We start from the raw sequence: 12,031 nt of genomic DNA, 5'->3' as shown, positions 1-12,031 counted from the left end.
AGGCTTATCTGCAGGTAGGAATCCTCTTCGCTGTTTTGCCAAGCTAGAACCAGAAAACTTGATAGTGGAGAATAGGAGCAGACGCATATGTCCCAGCAGGCTTTGCATATGAGAAAATAACAACAGTGTGAGAAGAATTAGGAGAAATTATGAAATTGCATAGTTGAAACAATATGTTTTTAGCAGAATGGGCATGTAGGTGAAGGTTGACATGATCACAGACTATAGTGCCAAGTAAATGAAGTGACCATGAGCGAGCTTAGTTTCCTTATCGAACGGTATATATAACAGTCTGTATAAAGCATTAGTCGTTAAAGTGGAGGGTTAAGTAACGTGTGAAATCTATTGCACTGATGTGATGTGCTTTTCTCATGTTCAGTAGTAGTAGTTATAATTATGAGTGAGTCATGATTTTAAATGTAATGTTTTAATGGGGAGTTGCAGATCATACATACGTAGTAATTGTGTGTATGTGGCTAGCTAGAGAACAGGGCGAGGTAACATGAATGTAGAAACGTGGCGTTTGCTGATAAGAAGGTTTTGTACGGTAGCCAAGTGAAGAAATATAGTTAGTAGAAATGGCACAGTGGTGAACTGGTGTAACCTTTTAATAAAAGGAATATATTTGACGTCATGAAATGCATATGGATGGCCGTGAGTGAGTTTTGGTAAAGCAAATATAAGCGTAAGAAAACATTAGTGTAAAAGAGGAAATTATCTGCCTGATGGCGAGGCGGGATTCAATCCTTCAACCGCAGGTTTGTTAGTGCAGCACCATGACATAGCTATGCAATGCGTGAAATATCATTGGCAAACCTGTCCGTGGTTTTAAAAAAGAATACAGGCCAGTAAGCACAGAAGAGCTCCCGTTGAATCCATATGGCTTTGCAATATTGTAGCCAGTTAATAACTGAACATGCAGACGGTACGTCATAATGCAGTGTATACGTTCGGTGAACGGCGGGTAGATATGGTGCAAAAGCAATAATTGAGAAGTAGTAGACAATTATTAGTGAGGGTAAAAGAAGGTTAAAGAAAGTGTTCCTAGCTGGGCTTGAACCTAGGACCCCATGTTCCCAAGACTGTAACCTTGCCCACTAGGCCACAGGCAGACTAGCTGTTTAAACTGGAAATGTTTCAGAGTCGTGTAGGTGAAGATTTGGCTGGTGTCGGTAAAATGTCCAATGGGGAGACATGTTGTTAGTGGGATAGGCGGCAGGAAAAATAAGAATGAGAAGGAGAAAATGCAAAATCCCCTTAGTTTGGGGCTTTATTGTGTGGACATGTGAAGTTGTTTATGAAATCTGTCTGTTGAAATGGGGTCAGAATGTACAGAATGTAATGTTTTTAAGGGCTGAGTGTCTGTGGCTGTTGTGGTTATTTCTGTGGGGAACCCTGAAAAGTGCCAAACTCTCGGTGCTATATAGGTATGGGGCATGCCCCCGCCAAGGCGTAACTTGGCGAGATGGCATACCTGCCATCCCAATTGCTATTGATTATTTTGATCCAGCATTGCGGCCTGATGAAATGTCACGTTTTACGAGATGACATTGTGTGTCTGAAACCGAAACAGCTTAAAGACACTGATTTTGAATTCCCTCAAACTGATGGGTGCCGCTTTACGTCTGCAAATTATAAACACAAGATAGGCACTGGAACACAGTACTAAACAGTCAATTGCCCCAGTGTGATTTTGCAAACACCAAAATTGAATGACACATGCAATGGATCTTGTGTCTGCTGTGAAAGACACCTTGTGTGAATACAGACAGACTGGTCTCGTTACTGCAATCCAAGAGGGGAAAGCACTGGCTGAGAAGATGGACACAGAGCCCACATTCTCGGACACCGACAAGGCGCAGCAAACGGCTTCCAGGTGAATTGTCTGCAGATGAGCCATTGAATGGATGGCAAAAATGAGGTGAACTTTTTCAACTGTTTACTGGACACTATCTTGATGGAGACAGAGGAACGTTTTTCCCTTTTTCAGGAGCTTGATGAACGATTCGGCTTTTTGTTTGAAATGTGGAAACAACACAAATCTGAAACAAGCCAGCAACAACCTTGCCTGTTTTCTGGGGGACATAAACAGCAATGAGTTGTCTGAGGAGTTAACTTTTCTCTCTCGCCTGCTTCCAAAGTGTTACAGTATGTCTTAGAGAAGGACATGAAAAGTGCTTTCCCCAGCACATCAATCGCTCTGCAGGTGCTACTGACAGTGCCTGTGGCAGTGGCAAGTGCTGAGCGATCGATCAAAAACTATCTCCGATCAACTATGTCTCAGGAGAGACTTTCTGCCTTGGCTGTAGTGTCAACTGAAAGCAAACTGGCCCGACAAAAGGACTATCAAGAGGTCATCGCACAGTTTACTGCAGCCAAAGTCCGCCGTGCTCAGCTGTGATGGTGAGTCTATGTTTTATTTTGATTTCAGGCAGCACCATCTGCTGTGCTTTTGTGGTAGGCAGCTATATGCGTTTGTTGTGAGTTAGTTGAAAAAAAACGAAACAAAAAACGAAATATCAACTCGCGATCCCTGCTACCTGTACCGTATTATTTATTTCGACATTGGCAGACTACAGCATAAATTGCGTCTTTTGTTTAATAATTCAACATTAGTAATTGCAGCGAGAAACTGCAGCTGTAGACACAAAGTTTGTTATATTATGGTAGCAATGGAACGAACCGGACTATAGGCTATATTTACCGTCATTGTATTATTATACCAGGGTGTTTTCGCTCGTTTGCAGAGAAACTCAAATACTATCAATAAAAATGGTTTAGCTATTTCTCAGCATAATGACAGATGGGACGAGATGAAAACAATTTTCAACCGTCCCCCACGTTTTGGCAATGTTCCAACACTCTCGTCATCACTGTTGCATATGCATCACACAAACTATTACACTACTAATTCTTAATTAGTGTGAAATATCCACATTATATAATACCACTAACCTATTTAAAGACACTCAATTTCAAAAATAATGTATATAACCGAAATATTTTGAGCAGTAATATTTACATAGCAATGACGAAATTTTATCTGTGTTCAGTAGATAGAGACAGAGACAGTAAATCAATGATACAGTCCTATCCGCTTCTGTTTTGCTCCAGAAAATGATATCAGCTAGGTCTATCAGAAAACATATGGCTTAGCTATGCCCAGAAGTCCTCAATAATAATCGTATTTTCCAAGAAATGATGAAAAATTGTTGACAAGGTTTCGTTAGGTGCAGCGTCTTTTACTGCTACCACAGAGTGAATGCGTAAGTGAATGCGATGATAAGAAAATCTTTGGTTAGGCTTACCTATAAAACGCTATTCCAAAAGTAAAATTGGACATGTTATACCTCGTTAAAAAGCTTATACTCTCACCTACTGAATAAATTAATTGTCAATCAAGCCAGACTGTACTAAAAAGGGCGACAACGCCGTAAATAACAGGTGTGGTATTACGCACAGGTATTTTGGAAGGTACCCAGGCATCACAAATGCGCATATATTTCACAAACGGATTGTCCAAGACAATATATGACCACTCAGTCTCAAAGGGGACATCTCTATGCGTAAAACCAATGGTAAGGTTGTATATTTATTCAATATTTAGTCAGATATTAACTGTAGAATGACATGGTATCATTTTTAAAACTTTGTCTTATTTCGTTATTCAGTGAGCAGCGTTTTCACTGCCGTATTGGCATATCTTATGGCTATTGTCGGGTTTATCTTGTTGCTATGACGGAATACGATTTTTACGTGGTGAAAGAATATTTTTATGAATGCCCAGATAGATAATATTGTCCATTGTGAAGTCCACGCTCCCCTCAGATAAAAACTAGACCCGACGGTGCGGATTGCTCAGTTGCGTCACCATGGATGTCTCCGAGCCGCTTGCTGTAAATGACTTCACTAGATGTCGTAACACTTAGATGTAGAGCTGCAGCTCTTCCACGCCGCTGCTAATTAAAAAAAAGGCAAAATGGCAGGCAAACAATATGGCAGACATAGGTGCAAAGTTGTAGAGCACATTCAGATGCATCGGTCGATGAGGTTTTGTGTTGATCTGACTTATGGTGTGGGAGTTATGGGCTTTTAAGCATGACCCTTTGTTATAGCGCCACCATCTGGCCGATGTAGGTGATTTGTAGTGCCTGAGTAGTGGGGGGCCATAGGAACCCACCTACCAAATTTGGTTGGTCTACGACTTATGGTTGCTGAGCCTCAGACACTTTCAGCGGAGAAAAAAATAATATAATAATAATAATAATAATAATAATAATAATAATAATAATAATAATAATAATAATAATAATAATCCTAACAGACACAATAGGGTTCCACCAGCTTCGCTGGCTCTTCTGTCCAGAGTGCCATTCTCTTACTTAACCGCTGAAGCAGTTCAGGAGGCTGAGAGACTGTTACCTGTTGCAGATGGTGATTTTTGGAAGTGGATGAGGAGGAGACCGTGTTCCACAAATCCAGCGCTGAATTCGCCCGACACCACGAGGAGAGGGCGCAGGGTGGTGAACAGCGTGGAACAGGTGTTACCACAGAAATCTCTGACCCACTGCAATGTGTGACCCTTCAGGCAACTCTCTCTGTTATACGATATACGCGGGTTGTTTTACGGGAGCCTGATTGAAAAAGTAAATTCATTATTATTATTAATCCACAAGATCCAATTCAAGAGGGATCTTCAAGTGCAACACAGATAAAAGCACAATCACTGCTAGTCTATTATACCTTGTTAACTGTACTTGATGATACAGTGAAATTAAGACGTAATTATGAAAAATGTGTATACCAAATGTGGATAGTGTCTCACCTTCATCCACCCTGGAAAAAAGAAAAAAGAAATTACTAACAGCTTCCAAAAAAGTCATACTTTTTTTGTTATGATTATTGCCCTGTTCCAAAAGTTTCTTACTCATAACTGTACACCAGTGCTCAACAGTACTTTTACAACCGATGCGGTTACCTACAGATATTCCCAAGATGTCCAGTAATATTTAAGTTTGGTTCATAATACTAATGCATTCTCCCAATTGTTCCAGGAGCCAGCCATGTTGGCTATAGTGTGTCGGTTGTTGAAGACTGGCTAAAATGCATAACTGCCATATTAAAATAAAACCAGAAAAAGCATATGCATGCACTGCATATTAAATTAACAAAATGAAACAATGGGAATTTATTAATGCTTTCAGATAAGCATTAACTAACCTTCGTTAAAGTAGTTTCCAATTAGTCCAGCACATAGCACAGCTGTTAATAGTACTGGTCCAAGAATCCCTAATCTACTTTGTTCAGGTATATTTTCACAAACTGTATCATATGTTTTGGTTCCTTCTGCAGTCTTCTGTTGGTCAAAATTGCATCTGAAATAAGAGCAAACTTGGATTAGATCATTTACTTTCGAGCAGGAGAAAAATCTAGCCTCCCTGTGTCTCTCGCCATTCTCACCCATCCCAGATGCTGACATCCACCCACTTTATAAACCAACTTATCCTTAACCGTGACCTGGGACCAATCCCCACTCCTTTCCTCCAGGCTCTCATCTGAACTACTCCCATACATCTCCAAATTCTCTGGCCACTGGCTGAATTCCTACTCCCTTTAAATAGACCCAAGTCACAGCTCAGGCTAGCTGTCTATGGTGTATTCCCACTTCTCTGGCCCTCACCCCCAACCCTGTTCAGGAATATATGGTTTAGAACCTGGATGGATGGAACTCAACTTTGCCAAAATGTTGCTTAGTCCCAAGTCCTTGCCCATTCAAAATCCGTCTATTAGTCTTGACAATACAGCAGTGCGCACTGAAAACACACCTCAAACTGTATCCTGGCATCCATAACCTTATCTTCTCCCACCTAACACTATTTTGAATTTATTGAACATCAACTGATGCAAAAGGATATTTTGTATTCCGTTTTTTTTTTATTGTGCCTTTTAACCCTCCTGTTCTGTTCATTTTTTAGGTACAGCAAAAATGTTCCCGGGTCAATCCCCATACAGGGGGGGTTTGCAAATACATGAAATGAACCATTTTCATTTAAAATGTTGATTACACTAATTAAGGCCAGTAGAAGAAGTTTCATACTGAAAAAATAATTTTAAGTTTTTTTCCTAGATTTTCAAACTTTAAAAAGGGTCAATTTGACCCGCAACATAACAGGAGGGTTAATTTGGCACTTAAGTGTAATGATTATGACAGCATTGCTTTACACTTCGTTTCTGTTAGTTCACTTAAGCCGCGTTTCCACCAAAATTACCCGGAACTTTCAGTCCCAGGAACTACTTTACCAGGAACTAAAAGGTTCCTTCAGCCAATGGTTGTCTGCGTTTCCACCGGGGTCTAAAGTACCGCGAAGATTAGGCAAATTAGCCCACTGACGTTGTCGTCGGTCCATCTGTCATATGATTTCTTCTGTAACCCCATACTACCACCGAAGTAGCCTACATTATTTTCTAATAACCGGGACAGCCCGGAGGGGTTTATTCCACTTATATACAACGGGTTACCAACAATGACTATATATGGTTACTTTTGTATTTATTGATTTTCATATATCCTCTCAAACACATTCATTAACAGCAGAAAACATGCACACGTTGTAAACAATTTGCTGTTTTATTACTTTCTCGTCGTCAATTCCATATAGGCTAATCGCAAAATGACAAGAATAGAACAAAAACTCGGACTTGCGTGAAAATGTAAATTAGTAGTGGTACAGCCACCGTTTGCTTTCCTTCGAAGTTACTGCTAGCCGAGCAGCGAAGTGTGCCCTCCAGATGCGAACCATGCACCATAAATGAGTCCATAGTCTTCCTGGTCTTTTCGTGGAATTGAAAAATGGCAGTAAAATTGAGTAAAATTACGGCAGTCTGAAAAAGCTAAAGGGAAGATTACTAGAATTAACCCGTTATTTTACCCGGATAAAAAGTGCGGAAGGTGATTTCCAGTTTGCTTGTACTGTATCACCAATGTTAATTATTCAGAACTACCGCATACCTCACATAACTGTATCAAACGTTTTGAGTCAATTACAACGGGCTAACAAAGAAAATCCGTAAGAAAATATTCAGCAACCGAATTAATCCGTTTGAATGTTTTGGTAGCCTACGTAATATGCTGTCCCAGCACGAATGCTTAGCATTTTATAAAACGAATACTAAAGCAAGAAAAGAACAGAAGAGCACACGTTATAATTCCAAGACGTTGAAAGGCTATAACCAAAAGTAGGCTACTGCGCCGCATAACATACAAGTTTGATTTGAAGTTATTATGAAAATAAATTGGTTTGCCGCTGCATATTTTCAAACATGGCGGGTAATGGCGGAAAATAAATACAACACAAATGCTACGAGTACTCGACCAATCAGAAATGTTCAGCGCTGCAAGCTCCACCCAAAAGGTTCCTGTACTTTCGGAAAGTACTACCCCCCGAGCAGGAACGTTTTGGGGGGTAAAACAAAGCCCCCAGAACTAAATTTAGACCCTAGTTCCTGCGGTGGAAACGCACTGAGTTCCTCAAAAGGTTCCTAGTTCCGGGGTATAGTTCCTGCGGTGGAAACGCGGCTTTAGTTTCAACAGTTTTCCAGATGAGTTCTCCCTCCAGTTATACTGGCGCTCACTGAGCCATAGTATGTAACACCATAAAATCAATATGAAACAAGTCATTTAACAACGGAGGTGCCAAGCAGATCCTTTTGTACACTGTTAAACCAAAACAAAAGTCAATAAACCGTAAACTGTAGTTTAGGAAACTTGACCTACTTTGTCCATTCTGTGCACTTGACACCATCAGCTGAGAAATAACCATGTGGACACTCTTCACACTGTGTATCCGCAGTTTTTGTCCCTAAACAGAACACACCACTTAAGTCATTCACACACATCAAACCTCCCTTCTATCATTTTATAATGAAGATGAAGGATAACCAAGAAGATTGAAAAATGAAGCTATACTAGGAGCGTATTTTGGAGTAAGAAGACTGCCTAGATACAACCAACAATATTGTCTGACACGGTAATATTAAGCACCATATCAAAACTAATTTTAAAAACAGATCTTGGATTTTAGACTCTTTCGCATTCGGCATTCAAAGTTCCTGTGCATGGGTCAGTGCATTTGAATACTTGGCGGGATTGTTGCACCCTATACCACCACTGGAAAATAGCATATAGAGAAGGCAAACTATAGTCAACTATAAGTGCTGTTATTGTGAAGTGGAAACATCTAGAAGCAACAACAGCTCAGCCAAGAAGAGGTTGGCCACACAAACTCACAGAACAGGGACAGCTAAGTGCTGAAGCACATAGCGCGTAAAAATAGTCTGTCCTCGGTTGCCACAGACTACCTCTGGACTGCCTCTCACCACATAAACTGTTTGTCGGGAGCAACATAAAATGGGTTTCCATGCCCGAACAGCCATACACAAGCCGAACATCACCATGCACGGCTGGAGTTCTGTAAAGCACACTGCCATTGGATTCTGGAGCAGTGGTAACACGTTCTCTGGAGTGACGAATCATGCTACACTATCTGGCAATCTGACAAACTAATCTTGGTTTGGCAATTGCCAGGAGAATACTACCTGCCCGAATGCATAGTGCCAACTATAAAGTTTGGTGGAGGAGGAATAATGGTCTAGGGCTGTTTTTCATGGTGTGGGCTAGGCCCGTTAGTTCCAGTGAATAAAAAGCTTAATTCTACAGCATACAATGACATTCTGTAGTATTGTGTGATTCCAACTTTGTGGCAGCAGTTTGGAGAAGGCACTATCCTTTTTCAGCATGACAGTGCCGCCGTGCACTAAGCAAGGTCCATAAAGAAATGGTTTGCAGAGTTTGGTGTGGAAGAACTTGACTGGCCTGCACAGGGCCCTGACCTCAACCCCATCAAACACTTTTGGGATAAACTGGAACGCAGACTGCGAGCCAGGCCTTACGCCTAACATTAGTGCCCGACCTCACTAATGCTATTGTTTCTGAACGGAAACAAATGAGATATTCAACAAAAACATACGGGTGTGATGTTCAGGAGTCCAGAAACCTTTGGCCATGCATGTAGTGTATGTCTTTAATAGGACATGAGAGCATGATGAGAAGAAGCTACTACTAGGTACCAAAAATATCCTTCACTGCACATAAAAACTGTCCAGGACAATAAAATATATGCTATAGCTGAAATATCAAAAAAAACTTCAGAAGGTCAACTGTCCCGTGAAGATATTATCCAACCTTCTTTTTTGATGAATTGTCCAAGCCCGCAGATGGTGTGTTTCCGTGCAAATCTGCACCCCTTATAATCGGTCTCAGTGCAGTAGTGGTGATCCAGAGGCCCACACACTGTGTCAGAGTAGGGGGTGCACTCCCTGTATGTTTTTAAACCCAAGTCTGTAGAGCAACAGAGAATAAAGACCCACATTAACACATTCTGAAGTTCTGAAGTCAAAACAGAATATGAAATTTTAATTCCTAAAAATAATACATTATTTAACAAACAGTCAAGCAAGTGCAAAGTCCATGCATTAATGAACACATACATGAATCCTCTCTCACCTGGGTCACACCCTGTGCAACGATAACAGTTCAGGCGACCATTGGGCTCGTCATTAAATGATTTCTGAGGGCAAGGTACACAGGAGGTGCTAGTGTATTCCGTGCAGTGCTTATAAACACGCGCCCCTAATGGAGAGAAAAAAAGTCACAAAACAAAGCTAAAATGTACCAATTTGAAATTACATTTAAATGACAACAAAATAGACCATTTGCCATTTCTTTAACTCATGAGCCTAAATTTACTTCAATAAAAGCAGGTTGGCAAAATTGACAGCACTGTCCGTTGATTTCATAATATGCACTTCCACAGGAATAGGCGAGGCCACATAACTGGATCAACAGATGTCTGAATAGACTTTAAAATAATAATAAAAAAAACAAATACGATTTACAGTCATGTCTGCTGTTTTAAAGAAAACTAGATATAAACAGGGAAATGTGAGAACACTTAGCAGCCACTTTATTAGATACACCTGCTCATTAATGCAACTATCCTCCTCCTCCAAACAGCAAATCAGGTGGCTGCAACTTAACATATAAAACATGCAGACATTAAAGAGATGAAGAGGTTTAGTGGTTGTTCGATCAAAAATTAGAATGGGTGACCTAAGCGTAATTGAAAAGACTTTGACTGTGGTATGACAGCTGCCCTTCTGGAATTTTTTTGCGCTACGGTCTACAATTTAGAGAAAATGGTATGATAAGCAAAAACAAAAAAATTACTGTGAGCACCAGTTCTGTGGCCAAAAATTTCTTGTTAACGAGAGAGGTCAGAGGAAAATGGACAGACTCATTCAAGCTGACAGAAAGGCCACAAATGCTCAAATAACAGCTGTTTACAACAGTGTAGTACAAAAAGGCAGATTTGAATGTACAATGCACTGAACCTTGAAGTGGATAAGCTACAGAAGCAAAGGACTTCACTAGGTTCCACTGCTGTCAGCTAAGAACATGAAGATAAGGCTACAATGGGCACATGATCACCAAAACTGGACGACTGAAGACTGAAAAAAGGTTTTCTGGTCTGACAAATTTCAATTTCTGAGGCGACATGCGATGATATGGTTAGAATTTTGTGTGAATAGCATGGATCCATCCTGCCTTGTGTCAATGGTGCAGGCTGGTGATGTAATGGTGTGGGAAATGTTTCCTTGGCACACACTAAGCCCCTTAATACCAATTAAGCATCATTTGAATGCCACAGCACATCTAAGCGTTGTTGCTCACAATGTGCATCCCTTTACTGCCACAGTCTACCATTTTTCAAATGGAAACTTCCAGCAGAAAAATGCACCATGTCACAAAGCATGCATCATCAAGGTGGTTCCATGAACATGGTGGTTACTTCAGCTTACTCCAATAGCCTGCACAGTCCCCAGATCTCAGTCCAATAGAGCAATAGAGCACCTTTGAGATGAGGTGAAATGGGAGGTTGGCAACAGGCATGTGTGGCTGAAAAATCTGCAGTAACTGCATGGTGCTATCAAGTCAGTATGAACCAAAGTCCCTATGAAAAGTTTGCAGCACCTTTGTTGAATCCATGGCATGAAGAATTCAGACCATTCTGAAGGCAAAAGGGAGTCCTGCCCAGTGCTAGATAATTGTACCTAATAAAGTGGCCATTGAGTGTTTACAGCCTAAAGGAGCAACCGAAAAGCAATAAACTCATAAAGCAACTAAAAATGCTATACTAAATGCAATAAAGATAATTTCATCACTTACCATCCATGAAGTGACTTTAAAATATCCCATACCATATTTCCATTTTTTCCAAAGAAAGCATTCCTGTGCAAAAAAATACATACATATAGAGAGTGTTAATGTAACTCCAATAGTTTATATGAGTCCAAGAGGGTCACGTGTATACAGTAAAATTCACTCTCGCAGTTTAACACTTAATACTTTACTTTCTGCTTAAAGTATTAATTTAGCAGTCAACTTCTACTCATTTACACTAGAGAGAGGTATCTATCCATCAAGGGTGCCTCTACCTTGGCTACTGTTCGCTTTAGCCATGGAACCTCTGGCTGAAACATTGAGAAGGTATCCCAGTATTACGGGTGAAAAAACTATCCCAGTATTGGGGTTAAACTCCACACATTTCCGGTTATTTTAAATACAAATAATTTTTTGGCTGAACAAATAGATACAAATACAAATAGTGGAATATCCCTCCTCCCCTAGTACATACGTAGGATATGTTTCGGGGCTCAGACACGCTTTAGCAGCTGGGGACGCCTTTTTTCTAATTATTTTCAATGACTTAAGCGTTTTCTACACTGCTTTTGCGCACCAGGCGCCCAGGGCGCCTAGCTGTGTTTAGGCCCTCTGGTTTAGGCTCGCATAAAGTTAAAAATGATCCTGCATTGAAGCGGTCCCATAAACCGTATAATAATATGGACGAAGTGCTTCATGACGTCACCCACTGATTTGCTGTGGTTAGTGCTGCTCGCTGGCGCATGAAGCCCA

At 40.6% G+C, this 12,031-nt stretch overlaps 2 protein-coding genes across 18 annotated transcripts in view; one reads left to right on the top strand and one right to left on the bottom strand.

Annotated features, from left to right (window-relative positions):
* Positions 1–12,031, top strand: part of LOC135235342 (agrin-like) — a 334,070-nt gene that overhangs the window by 213,402 nt on the left and 108,637 nt on the right. The window lies entirely within an intron of this gene.
* LOC135235340 (tumor necrosis factor receptor superfamily member 14-like) overlaps positions 1–12,031 on the bottom strand; it is a 74,557-nt gene that overhangs the window by 31,876 nt on the left and 30,650 nt on the right. For 15 of the 17 annotated variants that reach the window (XR_010324350.1, XR_010324346.1, XR_010324347.1 and 12 more), the window contains exons 5-7: positions 9,563–9,688; positions 9,242–9,397; positions 7,775–7,859 (exon numbers count right to left, since the gene is read on the bottom strand). The exons of the other annotated variants lie outside the window; for them this stretch is intronic. Coding sequence is in view for 8 of the 15 variants with exons in the window: in XM_064300747.1 (XP_064156817.1) it covers positions 7,775–7,859; positions 9,242–9,397; positions 9,563–9,688 (367 nt within the window). In the remaining 7 variants the exon portion in view is untranslated. The remainder of the gene's footprint in view (positions 1–7,774; positions 7,860–9,241; positions 9,398–9,562; positions 9,689–12,031) is intronic. 17 annotated transcript variants of the gene reach the window in all.

Source organism: Anguilla rostrata, chromosome 11 (genome assembly GCF_018555375.3).
Source record: "Anguilla rostrata isolate EN2019 chromosome 11, ASM1855537v3, whole genome shotgun sequence".
Taxonomy (NCBI): domain Eukaryota; kingdom Metazoa; phylum Chordata; class Actinopteri; order Anguilliformes; family Anguillidae; genus Anguilla; species Anguilla rostrata.
Note: the sequence above shows the minus strand (reverse complement) of the source record. Positions and strands in the feature narration are given on the sequence as shown.